The 22,219-nt window shown below is 39.3% G+C and overlaps 1 protein-coding gene across 1 annotated transcript in view; it reads right to left on the bottom strand.

Annotated features, from left to right (window-relative positions):
- Positions 1 to 14,358, bottom strand: part of LOC149262710 (protein kinase STUNTED-like) — a 132,030-nt gene extending 117,672 nt beyond the window's left edge. Inside the window, exons 1-3 of the mRNA XM_089381554.1 lie at positions 14,006 to 14,358; positions 13,859 to 13,874; positions 13,679 to 13,759 (exon numbers count right to left, since the gene is read on the bottom strand). Coding sequence (XP_089237680.1) covers positions 13,679 to 13,759; positions 13,859 to 13,874; positions 14,006 to 14,358 — 450 coding nt within the window. The remainder of the gene's footprint in view (positions 1 to 13,678; positions 13,760 to 13,858; positions 13,875 to 14,005) is intronic.
- Positions 14,359 to 22,219: the final 7,861 nt, after the last annotated feature.

Below are 22,219 nucleotides of genomic sequence, written 5' to 3'. Positions count from 1 at the left end.
TCTTTTCGATGTAATGCTTGAGGTTTGTTGGTCATAAGTTGAAGAGTGGAGTGTTTTTATTGCCAGGACCTGACCTTTGATTAAAGGAAGGGCATTAGGTGATGTCCTAAAGACTTTGAGGTGAGAATATTCCTTTGGTTTCTGTCCCTTCAGTGTATTCTGACTTCTAGATTAGTTATACCATGAATGTTATTAGGGGATAAATTATTAATTTATTTTTAGGTGCAAAATATAGTTCCATCCATGAAATCATTTTAATTCCTTTTTTCTATGCTCGCTACTTTATTGCTTCTTGTATGTGTTGAAGCTTGCATAAGAATGTAAACATTTATGCAAATGTAGATATACCAATTTGAATGTCAGTTGTCTGCTTATTGCATTATCATTGTTCATGCAACATTGAGTAGAACATATATCAATAATATAAAATTAGTTTTCATTCCTCTGTTTTCTGTTTGCATGCCATAATTTTAGCACTAACTTCCGTTTGGATTGGAACATAGTTAGTGCAGGGAAGACTTGGGAAAAGAATTTTTGAAGGGCCTAGCTCTGTGATAGCCTTTTCTTCTCTATATATATATATATATATATATATATATATATATATATATATATTCAATTCAATTTTTAGCAAAGATGTGGGCAAAATTGATACCTGGAAGTTGTCAAAATACATATCATCCTAGAATAAATTCACCAAAATTATTTTTGCAACAATTAGACAAAGAATTAAGATGAATGGGGAATTTCTTTTTGGGTCTAGATGAAGAACAAAAGCTGCACATACTTGAGATGAATTCCCTCAGTTATATGTTGAGGTTGTCTGTGTCAAGACTAAATTTACATTCCCATATATTTACCAGATTGAAGTCCATAATTTCCACTGTTGAGGTCCTCTATCAAGGACTTGGATTGGAACATTCTGACCTTTTAGAGTGAGTTAAGAAGCAACTTTATGATGACACTCCAAATATATCATGTCTCTTTAAACTTGTTCAGGAATTACTTAAACGTTTTTTCTTTGAACCCATACCTCTCAGTGAAGAACTTAAAGAAATTAGAGCATTTTTGCCTGTTCCAGAAAACAGTTATGAGTGTCCTCTTAATTTTGTAATAGGCGTGCCTATTGGAATTACCTTGCACATCACTTTTCACAATGTAACTACTGAACACACAATTTGGTGTTGATGGTTTTGGGAGACTCGGTACAATATAACCAAATAGATGTCAATGAATTTGAAGGAAATGGTGGAGTAAAATCCGGTTTAGTTGATGTGCCATTTTATGCTATGAAAAAAGCTGCATTATGTTTCTTAGAATTTTCTGTTATGAGTGCCCCTTTGAATTTGGGAGATTTCTATTAAATAGATTTTAGGATGATCCAAGAGGGGAACTTGTTTCACTATCCAATGCAGAAAATATTGATCTAGTTGCATGTATCAGGAACAGATCAAACACATGATTTGGAAATTGTTCCTGTCAATGTCATTGTTCTCTCCCTTGTGTAAAGGGAAATCACCTTTATGCTTCATTTATAAGCTACCTTCTCTTTTTTGTTTTTCTTACTCTCTTTTATTGGTAGATATTTATCTTTTATTTTTTTGTAATATTTCTCTTATTCCTTTTGAGTTTGCATGAAAACTGTAGAGTACATGTTTTAAAAACCATTCAACATGTTGGATTATAACCCCACACCTTGATAGTTGAGGTTTGTGAAATCAAGTGATTTCATAGCTTTGCAATTTCTTACGAACCTAATTTCTTAGGAGTAATAAATGTAAATTCTTCTTTAAAATATCTACTACTATTATATACATTTGATCAAATTTCCTTTTAAATCATCCCAAATACATTGTGTTTAAAGGAACCTATTAGAGGAATGGTTTTCCTCATACTTGCCATGATCTAGGTGCCCATCTAAAAAATGGTCTTGATATTGGTAGTTTTTGGGTCATATACGGTTGATACATATTTTTGGGCCTTCCCACTCACTTATTGAGGTTTTGATGCCCAATGATTGAGCATTTGGTTCAATGTGCAATTCCTCTTTCCAACGAGTTAAAGAAGACTTGAAATGGAGAAAGAAGAGAAAAGTTACGGTCTTGGATTTTTCTTGGATAGTTTAGTCACTAGTGTGCAAACCTATCTCAAGATACCTAGTGAAAGAAACATATAGAGAAAACGTGGAAGTCAAAGGACATGGGAAAATGGTGCAACACCCATAAAATCCCTTGGCACAACAATGACAAAGTTATGCTCAACCATGGTTATTAGATGAGATTAAAGCCTCAAACTTGATTTAGTGTGAAGGCCACCAGATCCCATTTATAGGGAACTAAAATGGATCATCAACATAGAATCCAACGCCATAATAATCGTTGCAAAGGTCACTAGAGGAGCTTGGGGAAGGTGACTACCTCTTCCACTTGCAAATGTAGGTGAAGGGGACATCACTTCATGTCATTGTTGGTAGCAATGGTCAAGAGAATTTGATCTTAGTTGAGGTTTTGAGAAGATTCATTCTTTAGTTACATCATGCATTAGTTTAAATTTTTTGTTAGTCCTACCTAAATCATTTTGAGTTTCCTAGGATTTACATTTTTCCCATTCTATGACTACTCTTGACTCTCTTCAAATTTTCTTCCAATTGAATCATCGTTGTTTATCATTTATTTGTGTCAAATTTATTCCAATTCAAGTTTACTAGGCTTCTGTACCCTTCTTCTTCTGACCAACCATGATTAAATTGGTAGTGACCTAGCTTTATTTGCAGTATATATAATATTGTCAATGCCACCTCCATCTCCAACCCATGACTTCAACCCATCTGAATCTTCTAGAACACTTTCTGAAACCAGGAATATGGTCAGTCATTTTGACACTCCATCTATTCCACTTCTGAAATTTCTCCAAGTTGGAACTATCTCATTAGTTTCAGTATTACACAGAATGAGGTCTTCAAACAATTGGACAACATAACCAGTGAGGGGATCTTGATTCTTTCCTAGCTCCTTCTCCCCAAGTTCCCCCACCTTTCATTTTCAAGTTAAATTCAAGTCCCAATATTATATTACGCTCTTTGATCCTGTCAATTTTTTTAAATGTTTTCCTACCATCATATGGCCCATACAAAGTAAATATAAAGAACTCCTCCCCACCTTCTTTAGATTTTAGATATATTCTAACACCTGCAAGCAACAAATATGCATTAATGAGATCAACTGTATCTTTCCAACAAGTAATATTGCAGTTTGATCTTTCCTCACAATCTACTGAATTAAAAGACCAATCTTTAGAATTGTTGATAATAAAGCCTCTGTGTTCTTCCCCTTCACACATAGTTTCATGAAGAAAAATGACATCTGGATTGTATTTGGCAAAACAGATTTTGAGGGCTAATTTTTTGTGGGTACTCCCCCACCCCTCTTAGACTAAATGATAGAATTATCATGGTTTCATCTTCTATGAGGCTTTTCCTACTCTAAGGGTCCTTTCATCATCATTTTCATTCCTTCCTTAACCTCCTTAATGGATTTCTTCTTTGCTAGGGTAAGGTAGCATCATTTAGAATTGTTGATAGTAAAGCCTCTGCGTTCTTTCCTTCCCATACATTTTCCTGAAAGAAAAATGACATCTGGATTGTATTTGGCAAAGCACCTTTTCAAGGCTAATTTAATGATAGAATTATCATGCTTCGACCTTCTCTGAGATTTCCCCTACTTTGAGGACCCCTTTATTGTCATATTCTTTTCTTCTTTAATGAATTTCTTCTTTGCTAGGATAAGATAGGATTTCCAACCCACTAATGATCCCTATGTTGGATTGTGTTATATTCTTTCCACGACTGCCCACGTAGTTAACTAGGGGGTCCTTTGTTGCGTCGATTGTATAGCGGGGGAGGTCGCAGGGGGTTTGAGGCGTACCCACCTATGGTTTTGTGCATGATTTTCGCACATGTTTTTGGACGCGATGGTTTTCAGTCTATGGTTTTGGACATGATGGTTTTCGGTCCATGGTATTGAATGCTTCGGCATGTATAAATATGTATTATAACATTGAAAGGAACATAATGAAAAATCAAGTTGGTAGTCCCGGTTTTGGGATCCAGGGGAAATCTCTGTGTATATGTGTTTTATGTGTTATGATCTCGCATTATTTATTTTCTGTGTTTTAGAATTCATATGCAGGTAATTTCTGTACGGGGTTAAAACCTACATTTGGTATCAAAGTAGTTTTGGCTTCAGTGGGACACCTTTGTTGCCAAAGGGTTTCGCTTGGGCCTGTGGTAGACCCTGTTCAGTGGGAGACTTGCGAGATCGATTCTGGTGGTGAAAGAAGATGGAGAGCAGTGGAAGGATAGAGATCGAGAAATTTAATGGTCAGAGTTTTGAGTTGTGGAAACTCAAGATGGCGAATCTGTTGGTGGATAAAAATCAATGGATCGCAGTAGATCCGGGTACTAAACCAACGAGAGTGTCTGATGAAGAATGGAAGAAGTTGGATCGGAAGGCAAAGAGCACAATACGATTGTGTGTCTCAGATTCAGTATTTCTGAATGTATCAGGGAAGCTACAACGAAGGCTTTGTGGGACAAGTTAGGGACTTTGTACCAATATAAGTCTCTGATGAATAAACGGTTCTTGCGGAAAAAGTTGTATAACCTGAGGATGAAAGATGGAGACTCGGTGACAGAGCATCTGAACACATTTAATACTATGGTAAGTCAGTTAGCATCTGTTGATATTAAAATTTCAGATGAAGATAAGTGCATTAGTTTGTTGTGTTCTCTACCAGATTCGTGGGATAGTCTGGTTATTGCAATAGGTAGCAATGCAACTGCCTTGCAGTTTGATGAAATAGTCTCATCCTTGCTGACAGAGGAGATGAGACAGAAAAATATGGAGAGCCAGAATGGTGATGCCTTGTTTGTACGAGGACGGTCCCAGAACAAAAACAAAAATAAGTCATCGAGTGGGAGATCTAAATCTCCAGGAAAACCTGTAAAGGTGGTGTGCTGGAAATGCGAAAAGGAAGGGAACTACAAAAGGGACTGTAAATCTAAAGCTCCTGATAAACGAAAGGGATCTGATGATGCTCCTTATGTAGAGGTGAAAACCACCTCAGATGAAGGTGGGGATGTGTACTTGGCTTCTTCAAGTACACATGTAGATCATGAGGCGTGGTTGATTGACTCAGGTGCATCCTTTCACTTCACTCCCCATAGAGAGTGGTTCTGCGAGTATGAGGAATATGATGGTGGTGATGTCTTCTTGGGGGATGACAGGAAGGCTAGAATCATTGGTCGTGGAAAAGCAAAGTTGAAGCTGCAAGGTGGAAGGGTTAGAACACTTCCGGGTGTTCTGCATATTCCTGCATTAGCCATAGATCTGATTTATGTTAGCAAGTTGTATGATGCGGGTGTGAAAACAATGTTCGAGAAGGATACTTGCAAAATAGTTCTCGGAGCACTGGTATTGATGCGGGGAGTTCGGATTGGAACTCTGTACAAGCTACAAGGTAGCACTGTTATTGATGGGTGCAATAGTTCTGTGGTTCCTGAAAGTGGAGCAGAAAATCTAGTGGTCTCTGGAGAGAAGACCATGTTGTGGCATCAAAGGCTTGGACATATTGGAGAGAAGGGCCTTCGAATACTTCATGGTAAAGGTATGGTAGAAGGTATGAGTAATAGCTCTCTGGATTTTGATTTCTGTGAAAATTGTGTATATGGGAAGCATAATCGGGTGAGTTTCCCCTCTGGTAGTAAGAGGACGAAACAAATATTAGAGCTTGTGCACAGTGATGTGTTTGGACTTGTGAAGGTTTCATCACTGGGTAAGTTTGTGTACTATGTATCATTTATAGATGAATTCTCAAGGAATACATGGATATGTTTCCTTAAGAAGAAATTTGAAGTCTTTGACAAGTTTAAAGAATTTAAGGCTCTTGTGGAAAATTAGATAGAGAATAAGATAAAGGTGTTGAGGACAAATAATGGTGGAGAGTTTTGCAGCATGGAATTTGAAGAATTTTGTAAGAAGTGTGGTATAGCATGACAAAAGACTACTCCATATACACCTCAAAAAAATGGAGTTGCAGAAAGAATGAACAAAATGTTGATGGAAAGGGCAAGAAGCATGCTCAATGGTGTCGGGTTAGGACGTGAATTCTGGGCAGAGGCAGTGGACACTGCATGTTACCTAGTCAACAGGTCACCTTCATCAGCGTTGGAGGATAGGACTCCACAAGAGGTATGGATTGGTAAGAAACCCTCTCTTTCACATCTGAGGGTATTTGGATGTGATGCATATGTACATGTTCCAAAGGAGAAACGAACCAAGTTGGATAGTAAATATGAAAAGTGTATCTTTATTGGGTATAAGGATGGTTTAAAAGGTTATAAGCTTTGGAACCCAGTAATAAAGAAGGTTTTGTACAGCCGAGATGTGGTGTTTAGAGAGGTGAAAGATGTTATTAAACATGAAGTCCAACCAAAGGAACATGAGAAGATAGAGTTTGAGCTAAAGGAGGAAGAATCGAACTCTATAGCAGAGGAGAAATAAGAAGATGAAGAGCCAAAAACTTCGAGTCTGAAAGGCTCAGTTCGAGAAAGAAGACATCTAGAAAGGTATAGTCCATCTGCTTTCTGTTCCAATTTTGCTTTGTCTGTTACTGATGATGATCCCAGAACTGTGAAGGAAGCAGTGGATTCAGAGGATGGAAAACTCTGGAAAGAGGCCATGGTTGATGAAATGGCATCTTTGCACAAAAATGAGGCTTGGGGTCTGGTGGAGTTGCCGACTGGAAGGAAACCCATTGGCAGCAAATGGGTGTTCAAGAAGAAGACAAATGTAGAAGAAAAGTTGGAGAAATACAAAGCTCGGTTGGTAGCAAAAGGTTATTCCCAGGTGCCAAGAATTGATTTTGGTTATATTTTTTCTCCTGTTTCCAAGGTAACTTCTATTAGATTACTTTTATATGTTGTTACTGCTTTTGATTTTAAGGTAGAACAGATGGATGTGAAGACATCATTTCTTCACGGGGATCTGGAATAGGAAATATACATGAAACAACTTGAAGGCTTTGTAGTGAAGGGTAAAAGAGAATTGGTATGCAAGTTAAAGAAGTCTCTGTATGTGTTAAAACAGTCACCAAAGATGTGGTATCAGAAATTTGATACATTTATATGGGGATTGGCTTCACCAGAAGCAAAGCAGATCACTGTGTGTATTTTAAGTTAATTGGTGACAGTGTTATTTATCTGGTCTTGTATGTGGATGATATGTTGTTGGTTAGAAATGACAAAGAAATTATCCAGGATTTGAAGACCCAATTGTCCTCCAAATTCGACATGAAAGATCTTGGTGTTGCAAACTATATTTTGGGCATGGAAATTAAAAGAGATCGGGTAAAGAGGAAGCTCTGGTTAAACTAGAGGAAGTATGTCGAGACAATACTGCAGAGGTTTAATATGCAGGATAGTAAACCGGTGAAAGTTCCTATTCCTGTAGGTGTGAGGTTATCTGCTGAACAGTGTCCATAGACACAAGAAAAGGAAGAGGACATGTCCCGTGTTCCATATGCAAGTGCAGTCGGTAGCCTAATGTATGCAATGATCTGTACTAGACCAGACATTGCACATGCAGTGGGAGTATTGAGCAGGTTTATGTCAAAACCAAGGAAGGAGCACTGGACAGCTGTGAAGTGGGTTTTTAGGTATTTGCATGGCACTAGTGATTATGGTTTGTGCTACCAAGGAAGACCGGGATTGGACAGAGTGTTGGATATTCTTGGCTTTGTTGATGCAGACTGGGCTGGAGATCTGGATCAAAGAAGATCTACAAGTGGGTATGTGTTTGACCTATTTGGAGGTGCAGTCAGTTGGATGAGTAAGAAACAACCTATAGTGGCACTATCAACTACAGAGGCAGAATACATGGTAGCCACTCATGCAAGCAAGGAAGCAGTTTGGTTGTAGAGATTGTGTTCAAATATGGGGTTAGTACAGGGAGCTATAAGGATAGACTGTGATAGGAAAAGTGAAATTTTCTTGGCAAAGAACCCTACATATCATTCAAAGACAAAGCACATTGATGTTCAATATCACTTTGTGAGGGATATGATAGAAGACAAAAAGGTGTTGTTGGTAAAGGTGGACACTTTGAAGAATACTGCAGATGCGTTGAAAAAATCTATGAGCTCTGAGAAGTTCTCTTGGTGTAGAGAGACAATGGGTGTTTTAGGGCTAGAAAAATGACTAAGCTCTCTTGTGGCCCCTTGTGGAAAGAAAACAACAAGTGGGAGAATGTTGGGTTGTGTTATATTCTTTCCACGACTAGCCCACATAGTTAACCGGGGGGTTAGAGGAGGGGGGGAGCCCCCCCTTCGTTGTGTCGATTGTGTAGCAGGGGGGTCACAGGGGGGTTGAGGCATACCCGTAACCCCACTGTATGGGGTCCGGGCAGCACCCCGGAAAATTTTGGTTTTGGACCCTATGTTAGGTTGGGTGGACCCACCTATGATTTTGTGCATGGTTTTTGCACATGTTTTTTTGGACGCAATGGTTTTGGCTCCATGGTATTGGACGCGATGGTTTTCGGTCCATGGTATTGGATGCTTCGACATGTATAAATATGTATTATAACATTGAAAGGAACATAATGAAAAATCAAGCTAGTAGTCCCGGTTTTGGGATCCAGGGGAAATCTCTGTGTATATGTGTTTTATGTGTTATGCTCTCGCATTGTTTATTTTCTGTGTTTTAGAATTCATATGCAGGTAATTTTTGTACGGGGTTAAAACCTACACCCTAATCATTTTCCTTTGCAAAACCTCCTGCCCCTTATTTCTCCCTTTGGGAAACATATCTTCTAGGTCTTAGGTTATATCTATGTCCAAATCTTCTATCATCTTTAGGGGTGTAATCCCCAAACTCATAGGACATAGAGGTTTTACGGGATCCCTTTATAGGTAATTTACTAGTATCTTCTACCCATATTGTGGATTGTATGCTCACTTACACCAAATTAATATTCTATCTTAAGATGATTTTGATTAGTATAAGAATGGGAATTCCAATGTTGAACTGGATCAAGGGGTGCTTATCCTTGGCTTCCTTTGCTATTCTAATAAATCGATTAGATTCTAGATTCTTTTGTTTGGTTGCAGGACTAAGTAAAATGATAAAAATCAACCAGAGAGAAGGTTCCATCAAAGGGATAAAAAAACGGAACTCCATAACTTTTCCCCCACAGGATATGTACACTACTCTATGTGAAGATTCATCTTCTCATGAGGAAGTTTTACTTTCTATTTTTAGCACTTGTAAGAGAAATATTCTCTTATACCGATGATAGATTACCTTGCACATTTAACATGCACTTCTTTGAGAAATATTCTCTTACATTTATCTTGCATTTATGACAAGATTTACAAATACTTGGTAAGGCCTATTCCTTGAAGATAGTTTTTTTGTACAAATGTTGCACTATTCCTTTTATAAAGGCACATTGATTAGGTGCTATCTTTAGCATAGTTTGGGCACTCCATTGGGTGAAATTTCTCAGGATATGGAGAGATAAATTTGAGGTGATCATTAGCAATTTGTAACCCATATTCTTGCTCATATTCTATAAAGTAAAGAAAGGCGCACTAGGTTGAGTAGTTCAATTGTTCAGTGATTGAGTTTGCTAGTGTGCACTTGAGAAAAACTGTTTGGTTTTGTAATATTTCTTTTGGTGTGAATGAGAAGAGTGTGTCTGCTGTTACAAAATTCCTGCATGATTTCCATGACATTAATGTTGCATATTTATTAGATCTAGTTGCTATATATGCAGGGATGATCTCATCTATTGATATGCAGTATCTACAATTTTGAAATTTCATTCAGAATTTTTGTTTATACACATCTAAAGCTTTGATTGGTGTTTTAGTCTTTTAGGTTTAGCTGTAGAATAAACTCTTCGAATGCAGATGTGTGTATCATGTGGATGTAAAAGTACAACACAAACTTCCTTTGGATTTGACCTGAGTTGGAATCTATACCATTCTGTCTTTATATGCATGGATTTGAAGCCTCTAATCATTGTTACTAGTAACTACTTTTTCTGCCATTACTACTCTAGAATCAACTATCAAATGTAATGTTGAATATTGCTGGGATATCTGTTGTTATTGCCTAATCACTGCTGTTAGTGTTAAATTTACTGCACTTCTTGTTTTTTTTTATGTTTTTTTACTATTGTTAGCACTCTATTAGTTTTGGATCTCATATTACCTTCCAGTTCCAGATTTCTTTTTGAGTCTCGTTTAGTTTTTTATCGATCAAATTTCACATTAGGTTCATAACAAAGAGCCTGAAAAATATACAAGTTGCACAATCTAAATGATTTTTTAATAGCTATCTTGCATGATCCTTTTACTAATATGTCAGTTTTTTTTCCTTGAGGAGTTTTGGTTTTTTAAGTTGATTGATACGAAGAACAGGAAGGTTACAGATTTCATCCCATTGGAAGAAGCAAGATGTCAACCTAAAAAGGAAAAAAAAAAAATCAATTCCTTCAATACAGTGCTTCAAACTATGTGGCTATTTGAAGGTTTATCATGGATAAAAGAAATCAATGTATTAGTGATGGGGTTTTCAATTAAAGATTGGAAACTGTGTTTTAAACCTCGATTTGAGGAAGCATCAATTCAAACCATATGGGTGAAATTATATGCGTTGTGACTTGAACTGTGGAATGATTAAACTCTAGTAGAAATAGGTGACATCCTAGATTTGATAATATGGAAAAAACCAAAACTCAACAAGCGATGGCCAAACTCCTAGTTGATATGGATCAAAGAGAAAATCTTCTGAGAATGGTTGAAACTGAAGTAGGCCAATGGAATTATAGTCAAATCTTGGACTATGTTAGAATTGCAAATCCATGTTCCATAGTCAAATCCTGGGCTAAGTTAGACTTCCATTTTGATGGTCCAAGTTCCATATTTAGGAGCATCCAAAGGCCAAATATATGACTAAATAGAGGAATTTTGAATGGCACAAAGTGGATCAAAGAAATCCTAATCAAAGGGAGATTGTGTATTAAGCAACTCCATCAAGAAATGATGACGGGAGGTAAAAACCATATTCAGTTATTGTTTGACATAATGTTGGATCATAATGGAAGTGATCCACTTCTCATTTGTGGGCATTCGAAAGGCAACTACATAAATTATGGAGAGCCTCTCCAATAAATAAGAGGATAAAAACTTCCATGGAAAAAAGTCAACAATGTTTAGGACGGAAAATCCAACCTAGAAAACAATATGGAAGAATTGTCCATATGGCGATGCATCATGAAATTGCTAGGCTATCGTCTCCCACTTGTTTCATTAGTTTGGAATCTAAAAGTGCAAAAGCCACTAAGCTCAACTCCATTCCCCCAAGCAAAGTGGGCTTACACCATGGGTTTAAGAAGTTCTAGGTAGGAGTCTTGAGTTTAGATTGAGAGATAGCTCCCCTCTACACTCTTTCGAGGACTACATGGATCACACCAAACCTATTAGATATTTTATTTGTTCTAGAAAGAAGGAGCCCCCATGTTATTTGGTGGATGTTTAGATCCTGGACATATAGGAAGCACTAATACTTTTAGAAGGAAATCCTTCCTATAAAAAAGGCACAAACAAAAGCAAAGCAAGAGGCTATATTACAATAAAACAAATCAATTAAAAGGGTCATTCGAGAAGGGCACATTTCACATTAAATATGGTTGGTAGATAATTCATATCTACAAGCCATATTTAATTTTATTTCAAGAAAATTTGGGGATGAATCAAAATTGGAAATATTTTTGTCACTGGATTCAAATTCCAAATCAAGGAGACATGTTCCAGGTTGGAACCATTCCTTCAATCTAACTGCTTCCTTTGAACTTGATCCAGATATAAATTCCTTGGAAATAGGTAAAGATATTTCAGTCATAAACCTACAGAATTCATATAAGAATAAACACTCCGTCTGAGAAAGCTTCCTCAATCAATGTGTACTAAATCAAGAGAATATAATTATTGGAAGGGAACATAAGATAGGAAGAAAACATTACAATTATTTTAATATTTTCAACTATTTTTTAAGAAGAACCCCACAAAATTCACCTAAATCTGTTCAAATTCAGATGAACTTAGATGAATTTGATTGTTGAATCAGTGCATCTTGAATTTCAGTTGGAATTTGTCTTGAGATTTGGAAAACATGTCCAGAGAAGCCTAAAAAATCAACAAATTTCAAACTTAAAGCTTCTAACCACCTCCCAATCCCTCTACAAATGGAAAAGGGTGAAATAGACCTCCTCGCCCTTTTAAATCCAATCATGAGTGGTTAGGAGATGATTTTATATCTCTAGTCACAGAAGAATGGGTACCTTACAATGTTGATACTAAAGGCTCCACCATGTTTCAATTATACGAGAATCTCAAAAAAGTCAAAATGGAAACTGTAAATTGAGCTCACCACAAATTCAAGAACTCTCCGCAGGACACTTTGGCTGGGAATAGAAATATCCTTATTGTTACACCCAATTTTTAAAGTTGAATAAAATAAAACTAATCAATTCAAAGGTAGGAAAGAAGAACTTGTTGGGATGGGAAAAATTAATGGTAAAAGAAAAGCAGGGCAACTTGGCTGAATGAAGGAGATACAAATACTAAATTTTTTCATGCATATGCAAAGAACTGAGAATATGCAAATAAACGAGGAATTCAAGGCCTGGCAGATCTAAGGGTTGTTGATGCAAGAGCATCCAACTCAGGGAGGACATGGCTGGGAGTTTGTCTCTTTCAAACAGTATGAGTTTCATTATTTTTCATCTCCTAGGAATGGTTGTTTCAGCCAATGTTAATGTTTGCTTACATATTTCTTTTTACTTTTTAGTTTTATTTAAAATTTGTTTTTAATTTACAAAGCAAGAAAAGACAGTTATTCAGAAACCATTTTATGTAACCATATAATGTAACTACTGGCAGTTTGCTAACTGTCCAGTGTTCTCTACAAAACGAAAGGAGAAAACAACTAATGTAATCTTTTTGCCATCAGAGAATTGAATGAAGAGAAAGCACAGAAACATTTTCTGAAGACAAACATCTGAATCCATTCATGTTACAACTCTAGAATTTTTCCTACATAATACTGTTAAATTATTTTCTTTTCCATAAGCAAAGTACATACACACAGGTGAACAGCAAGCACCAGAGCGAGGAGAGCTCCCGGACAAGCAGCAACACAAACAGAGTAAATATACGAAGGAACGAGAAAGCCATTATCCACAGAGACAAGTTTCAGGTACAGAAACGATTACATTCCCAATTTCCTTTGCAAAATTTAAACAATCAAATTTACAACATATATATATATATATATATATATATATATATATATATATATATATATATATATATTTCAAAAGCCGAGCATCACAGTGCATTGTTCAACGACCAATAAATAGAACAGAGTCGACCGAGACTACAAACCCCTGCGAGGTCATTGCAGGACCGTTTAAATACACAAATAACTACAAACAACAGAGTCACAAATACATAGTGGAGCCACAGGCATAGTGCCAAGAAACCGCAGAGCCAAGCCAAACTACCACCAAAGACTCATAAACCCTATGAACAGTAAACCCTCAGCCAAACAAACAAGAAGACACCAAGGAGTGACCCTACCCGGTTCAGGCATAGGAGACACGGCGTGAAGACCACGAGCAAGCTTGTCGCTCACCTGCATTGGCCAACAAACAGGTCGTTAGCCACGAGAAACAAACCACAGTTACGTTAACAAAGTGCAACCAGAACAGAGGGTAGGGTTATGAGGACTTACCAAGGTAGAGTCGAGCCTGTGTAAGTTGACAGAGGAGCCATGGAGCCAAGGTCACAACCACAGAGTTGCTCGCTGCCACGAGGAGCAGAGGTTGTCAGCAACTGAGAAAAACAAAGTAAGAACAACTAGCATAGAAAGAGAGCTTACCTTTCGGAAGACTGCCGAGTGGAAGTCGAAAGCCGAGCAACTCCATAGCTGCAACCTGAGACAAGAACAAAACCAAACAAATAATCAACCTGTGAAGCCAGCGCATGGAGGGGAGACAAGTAAACTAAAGCTGCAACTGAAAACACAAATATAGCCAAGCAAAAGTTGACAACAGAGACCGATACCGAGGGTTTCACACCCAGGTCTTGAAGCCGAGCACAGAACAGGCCGAGACATCGTCCGCAGGTAGAAACCCTCACTAAATTGCAAACCAGGCATAGTGAAAGTGAAACCTCAAACAAGTGACAGAGCAAACCCTCGTGTTGCAGAACCAGAGACCTCACCAGCAGCATAGCGGCATAGCAAAACGAACATAGTAAATGAAATGAACAGTCAGGGTTTCGGGGCATAGAAGGAGTGGGAAGGAACAAAGCCCGAGGCCTGGACACATGTCCTCGTCTCAATAAAACACCAGTACCACAGCATTAAAGTCAACCAACCACCACTAAATAAAAATCCAATCAACAACTTTATCATTAACCTGAAAGTCTTAAGGGCTGGACCCATCAAATTTTGGTATCAGAGCAGGTTCAGTTAACTGATTTTCTTATAAAATGGAAGCTGGAAGAAGAGGTCATGGCAGAGCTATTCGAAGAGTAGTAGATGAGGGATTGAGGGAAGAGATTAGGATCCTGAATGCCTGTTTGGTGGCAGTAGAAGCAGGAAGGAGAAGGGATCTGGAAGTAGGGGACAACAGTGAAGAAGAAGTTGTAGTTACAATAGATGGATCAGATGAAGAAGGACCTAAAATCAAATTGTTAAGGTCAGTCTTGTTGGCTAGCAGTAAGCCAAAGCCTGAAATTCTGAATTATGATGGTAGTTTGTCCACAGAAGTGTTGTTGGACTCGATTAGTGAGCTGGACAAATATTTTGAATGTGAGGAGGTCAGCGAAGATAGGAGAGTTAAATTTGTTGCCACTAAGCTGAAAGGACACATGGCCTTATGGTGGGATAGTGTCCAAGCAAAGAGGAGAAGATTGAATAAGTTACCAATTAAAATGTGGACTAGAATGGTCGCCAAGATGAAGGGTAGGTTTTTTCCCAAAGATTACCAGATTGCTTTGCATCAATAGGTACAGAATTTGAAGCAGAGAGGAATGACGACGAAAGAATACACTGAAGAATTCTATCGAGTGAATTTGAGAGCTGTCCATACTAAAGACACCCCAAAAAAGACAAAAAGGTTTGTGAATGGCCTAAGGCTAGAGATATTGGACGAGATAAATATTCTTTCTCCGAAAACCATAGAGGAAGCATACCAGAGTGCCTTAAAGGCAGAGGAAAAGATCACAAGAAAGAAAAATTCTAGTAGAGGACGAGGAACTGGCAGAGGGAAAGGACAATCCTGTGGCAGAGGAAGAACTGCCAACAACAGTGAAGAGGGCAGTAGTTCAAAGACATCAGGGACAAAAAAAAAGGAAGGTAGCACTAGGGGAGGAAGGCCATACCAGAGAGGAAGGAGAAATGGCAGAGGTAGAGGAGCTGCCTACCAGTGCTACAAGTGCCACAAGTGGGGGCATAGATCCTTTGAGTGTCCTGAAGGAGAACAGGCTGGTCAAAGAGTAGCATATGTTGCTCAGACAGAAGAAGCAGAGGCACCGCCTCAAGAGTTAGAGAATGTACCAGAGACAGGAGAGACCTTATTCTTGAACAAGGTACTGCTGAAACCGGCAAAGGAAACAGCTGAACAAACCCAAAGAAAGGCATTATTCCGGATTGTGTGCAAATCACATGGAAAATGCTGCAAACTGATTATAGACAATGGAAGTACTGATAATCTGGTTGCAACAGAGGTGGTGGAGAAATTGGGTTTAAAATGATTGAAGCACCCAACTCCCTATAAGGTGTCGTGGTTACAGAAGGGTCACCAACTGCTAGTTGATGAGCAGTGTGAGGTGGAGTTCCATATTGGCAAGTATAGGGACAAAGTGATTTGTGACGTCATGCCCATGGACGTGTGTCATATTCTGCTAGGTAGGTCATGGCAGTATGACCGAAAAGTTGTTCATGATGGGAAAACAAACTGTTACAAGTTTGTTAAAGATGGGATTAAGCATACGCTAGTACCCATCAAGGAGGAAGAAACAACAGAGACTAGTGGAACAAAAGTATTACTAGTGGGTGGAAAACAATTTCTGAAACAGATTGAAGATGACGAGATGAAGTATGCTATTGTAAGGAGACAAAGAATATTGCTATTGCACATTGAAATTTCTGATTTACCTGAAGAAATCTAGGAAATGTTGCAGGAATTCAGTGACATTGTGGTGGACGATCTACCAGATAAATTGCCACCAAAGCGGAGTATCAGTCATCACATAGATTTCATCCCTGGAGCTAGTTTACCAAATAAAGCTACTTACCGGATGAGCCCCAAAGAAAATGAGGAGATTAGGAAACAAGTACAGGAGTTGCTGGCTAAGGGACTGATTCGAAAAAGCTTAAGCTCGTGTGCAGTTCCGACAGTTCTAGTTCCCAAGAAAGGAGGCGAGTAGCAGATGTGTACAGATTCATGAGAAATAAACAAAATTACTATCAGATAGAGATTTCCATTGCCACGAATGGATGACATGATGGACTATTTGAGCGAGGTATCATATTTTTTGAAGATAGATTTGAAGAGTGGATACCACCAGATTAGAATCTGAGAAGGGGACAAATGGAAAACAGATTTCAAAACTAATGAAGGGTTGTACGAATGGCTGGTGATGCCATTTGGGTTGAGTAACACCCCTAGTAATTTCATGCGCCTAATGAACGAGATGTTGAAAGAGTTCACTGGGAAATTTGTGATTGTGTATCTTGACGATATACTAATTTTCAGCAAGACCAAGGAGGAACATTTTCGACATGTTCGATATGTTCTAGAGAAGTTGCAGCAAAACAAGTTGCTGATAAATCTGAAAAAATGTACTTTCTTTCAGAGTACATCCCCTAAGAGTCTGTTCGAAGTTTGAATTTTTCATGGGTTGGTAAGTTTTTATCGCAAGTTTATAAAGGATTTTAGTGGAATCTGTGGACCTATGTTGGATACAATCAAGAAGGCAATTCAACCTTTTCAGTGGACTGAAGCTGCAGAGAAGAGCTTCCAGATATTGAAGAAGAAGATCACTGAGAGGCCAATTTTGAGGCTACCTGATTTCAACAAACTTTTTCAAGTTCGTTGTGATGCCAGTGGTACAGCCATTGGAGCTGTACTCAACTAGGAAGACAAACCAGTAGCCTATTTCAGCGAAAAATTAAATGAAAGCAGGCAAAAGTATATGTCTTATGACAAGGAGTTTTATGTCGTCGTCCAAGCTTTGAAGCATTGGAGACATTATCTGTTGGGTAATGAGTTTGTCTTGTTTTCTAATAATTCTGCATTACAGTATGTTATGCAACAACATAAGTTGAATCACAAACATGCAAAATGGGTGGAGTACTTACAGAGCTTTACATTCGTATTGAAGCATATTAGTGGTCAAGCGAACAAGGTAGCAGATGCACTAAGCAGAAGAGTTCTACTCTTGCAGGAGAGCATGATACAAGTGTTGGGATTTGAACACCTGAAGGACTTGTATCAAACAGATGCAGATTTCAAGGAGGCTTATGAAGCCTGCCAGAATCCATTGTTGAGGAACAATAGTCCATGGCTGGACTATAACTTGCAGGAGGAGTTGTTATTCAAGGGAGGACAGTTGTGTGTCCCAGAATGTTCGATGAGGGAGAACATCATCCAGGAAAAACATAGTGGAGGTCTAGCTGGACATTTCAGCATTGATAAGACCTTGGATCAGCTCAGTCATTTTTATTACTGGTCGAAGATGTGAAGAGACGTACAACCCAGGTGTAAGATATGTCAGTTGGCGAAAGGGCACAGTCAGAACATAGGGTTATACACACCCTTGCCTATTCCAAACAGACTATGGGACTCAGTCAGTCTGGACTTTGTCCTGGGTCTGCCCAAAACACAACGAGGTTTTGATTCCATCATGGTGGTGGTGGACCAATTTTCGAAGATGGCACACTTTATCCCTTGCAGGAAAACCAGTGACGCTACCCATGTAGCACACTTGTTTTTCACCGAAGTCATCAGACTACATGGCTTACCCAAGTCCATAATTTCCGACAGGGATGTGAAATTCACAGGGCATTTCTGGTGCACCTTGTGGAAAAAGCTGGACACGAAGTTAAATTTCAGCTCCACTTATCACCCACAGACTGATGGGCAAATGGAGGTGGTGAACAAAAGTTTAGGAAACCTGTTGTGGAGTCTAGTTGGAGAAAATTCATGAATGTGGGATCATGTACTTGCTCAAGCGGAATTCGCTTACAACGATTCACCGAATTGAAGCACAGGAAGTAGTCCTTTTCAGATCTTGTATGGAATGTATTGTTGGGTTGTGTTATATTCTTTCCACGACTAACCCACGTAGTGAACCGGGGGGTTAGAGGGGGGGCGGAGACCCCCCTTCGTTGCGCCGATTGCGCAGCGGGGGGGTTAGAGGGGGGGTGGCAGGCCCCCCTGTCCGGGGGGTTTGAGGGGGGGGTAGCCCCCCTCTACGGGGTCCGGGGCAGTGCCCCAGGAAAAAAAAAAATTGGACCCTATATTAGGTTAGGTGAACCTACCTATGGTTTTCGATCCATGGTTTTCGATGCGATGGTTTTCGGTCCATGGTATTGGATGCCTCAGCATGTATAAATATGTATTGTAACATTGAAAGGAATATAATGAAAAATCAAGCTGGTAGTCCCGGTTTTGGGATCCAGGGGAAAATCTCTATGTATATGTGTTTTATGTGTTATGCTCTCGCATTGTTTATTTTTCTGTGATTTAGAATTCGTATGCAGGTAATTTCTGTACAAGGTTAAAACCTACATTTGGTATCAGAGCTGTTTTGGCTTCAAGGGGACGCCATTGCTGCTGAGGGATTTCACTCGGGCCTGTGGTAGACCCTGTTCAGTGGGAGATCTGCGAGATCAATTCTGGTGGTGAAAGAAGATGGCGAGCAGTAGAAAGATAAAGATCGAGAAGTTCAATGGTCAGAGTTTTGAGTTGTGGAAACTCAAGATGGAGGATTTGTTGGTGGATAAATATCAGTGGATCACCGTAGATCCAGGTACTAAACCAACGGGAGTGACCGATGAAGAATGGAAGAAGTTAGATCGGAAGGCAAAGAGCACAATACGATTGTGTGTCTCAGATTCAGTATTGTTGAATGTATCAGGGGAAGCTACGGCGAAGGCTTTGTGGGACAAGTTAGGGACTTTGTACCAATCTAAGTCTCTGGTGAATAAATTGTTCCTGCGAAAAAAGTTTTATAACCTGAGGATGAAAGATGGAGACTCGGTGACAGAGCATATGAACGCATTTAATACTGTGGTAAGTCAGTTAGTGTCTGTTGATATTAAAATTTCAGATGAAGATAAGTGCATCAATTTGTTGTGTTTTCTACCAGATTCGTGGGATAGTCTAGTTATTGCAATAGGTAGCAATGCAACTACTTTGCAATTTGATGAAATAGTCTCAGCCTTGCTGACGGAGGAGATGAGACGGAAAAATATGGAGAGCCAGAATGGTGATGCCTTGTCTGTATGAGGACGGTCCCAGAATAGAAACAAAAATAAGTCGTCGAGTGGGAGATCTAAATCTAGAGGGAGATCTAAATCTCCAAGAAAACCTGTAAAGGTGGTGTGCTGGAAATGCAAAAAGGAAGGGCACTTCAAAAGGGACTGTAAATCTAAAGCTCCTGATAAAGGAAAGGGATCTGATGATGCTCCTTCTATAGAGGTGAAAACCACCTCAGATGAAGGTGGGGATGTGTACTTGGCTTCTTCAAGTACACATGTAGATCATGAGGCATGGTTGGTTGACTCAGGTGCATCCTTTCACTTCACTCCCCATAGAGAGTGGTTCTACGAGTATGAGAAGTACGATGGTGCTGATGTCTTCTTAGGAGATGATAGGAAGGCTAGAATCATTGGTCGCAGAAAAGTAAAGTTGAAGTTGCAAGGTGGAAGGGTTAGAACACTTCCAGGTGTTTTGCATATTCCTGCATTGGCCAGAAATCTGATTTCTGTAAGCAAGTTGGATGATGCAGGTGTAAAATCAGTGTTCGAGAAGGATACCTACAAGATGGTTCGGGGAGCACTGGTATTGATGCGGGGAGTTCGGACTGGAACTCTGTACAAGCTGCAAGGTAGCACTGTTGTTTATGGATGCAACAGTTCTATGGTTCCTGAAAGTGGAGCTGAAAATCTAGTGGTCTCTAGAGAGAAGACCATGCTGTGGCATCAAAGGCTTGGACATATTGAAGAGAAGGGCCTTCGAATACTTCATGGTAAAGGTATGGTAGAAGATATGAGTAATAGCTCTCTAGATTTTGATTTCTGTGAAAATTGTGTATATGGGAAGCAGAATCGGGTGAGTTTCCCCTCTGGTGCTAAGAGGGCGAAACAGATATTAGAGCTTGTGCACAGTGATGTGTTTGGACCTGTGAAAGTTCCATCACTGGGTAAGTCTGTTAAAAAAGAAGACAAATGCTGAAGGGAAGGTGGAGAAATACAAAGCTCGGTTGGTAGCAAAAGGATATTCCTAAGTGCCGGGAATTGATTTTGGTGATATTTTTTCTCCTGTTGCCAAGGTAACTTCTATTAGATTACTTTTATCTGTTGCTGCTGCTTTTGATTTCGAGGTAGAATAGATGGATGTGAAGACAGCATTTCTTCACGGGGATTTGGAAGAGGAAATCTACATGAAGCAACCTGAAGGCTTTGCGGTGAAGGGTAAGAAAGAACTGGTATGCAAGTTAAAGAAGTCTCTGTATGGGTTAAAAGAGTCACCAAGGATGTGGTATCAGAAATTTGATACATTTATACAGGGACTTGGCTTCACCAGAAGCAAAGCAGATCACTGTGTGTATTTTAAATTGATTGGTGACCATGTTATTTATCTAGTCTTGTATGTGGATGATATGTTGCTGGTTGGAAATGACAAAGAAATTATCCAGGATTTGAAGACCCAATTGTCCTCCAAATTCGACATGAAATATCTTGGTGCTGCAAACTATATTTTGGGCATGGAAATTAAAAGAGATCGGGCAAAGAGGAAGCTTTGGTTAAACCAGAGGAAGTATGTCGAGACAATACTGCAGAGGTTTAATATGCAGGATAGTAAACTAGTGAAGGTTCTTATTCCTGTAGGTGTGAGGTTATCTGCTGAACAGTGTCCCAAGACACAAGAAGAGTAAGAGGACATGTCCCGTGTTCCATATGCAAGTGCAATCGGTAGCCTGATGTATGCAATGGTCTGTACTAGACCAGACATTGCACATGTAGTGGGAGTATTGAGCAGGTTTATGTCAAAACCAGGGAAGGAGCACTGGATAGCAGTGAAGTGGGTTTTCAGGTATTTGCATGGCACTAGTGATTATGGTTTGTGCTACCAAGGAAGACCAGGATTGGACAGAGTGTTGGATATTCGTGGCTTTGTTGATGCAGACTGGGCTGGAGATCTGGATAAGAGAAGATCTACAAGTGGGTATGTGTTTAACCTATTTGGAGGTGCAGTCAGTTGGATGAGTAAGAAACAATCTGTAGTGGCACTATCAACTACAGAGGCAAAATACATGGCAGCCACTCATGCAAGCAAGGAAGCAGTTTGGTTGCAGAGATTGTGTTCAAGTATGGGGTTAGTACAGGGAGCTATAAGAATAGACTGTGATAGCCAAAGTGCAATTTTCTTGGCAAAGAACCCTGCTTATCATTCAAAGACAAAGCACATTGATGTTCAGTATCACTTTGTGAGGGATATGATAGAAGACAAAAAGGTGTTGCTGGTAAAGGTGGACACTTTGAAGAATACTGCAGATGCATTGACAAAATCTGTGAGCTCTGAGAAGTTCTCTTGGTGTAGAGAAACAATGGGCATTTCAGGGCTGGAAAAATGACTAATCTCTCCTATGGCCCCCTGTGGAAAGAAAACAACAAGTGGGAGATTGTTGGGTTATGTTATATTCTTTCCACGACTAACCCACGTAGTGAACCGGGGGGGTTAGAGGGGGGGTGGAGCCCCCCCTTTGTTGCGCCAATTGCACAGCGGGGGGTTCATAGGGGGGCGGTAGCGCCCCCTGTCTGGGGGGTTTGAGGGGGGTGGGTAGCCCCCCTCTACGG

Source organism: Pinus tabuliformis, chromosome 6 (assembly GCF_031772625.1).
Source record: "Pinus tabuliformis cultivar Carrire ecotype Pingquan chromosome 6, CPIR1, whole genome shotgun sequence".
NCBI classification, from domain to species: domain Eukaryota; kingdom Viridiplantae; phylum Streptophyta; class Pinopsida; order Pinales; family Pinaceae; genus Pinus; species Pinus tabuliformis.
This window is presented reverse-complemented; position numbering and strand designations above follow the sequence as displayed.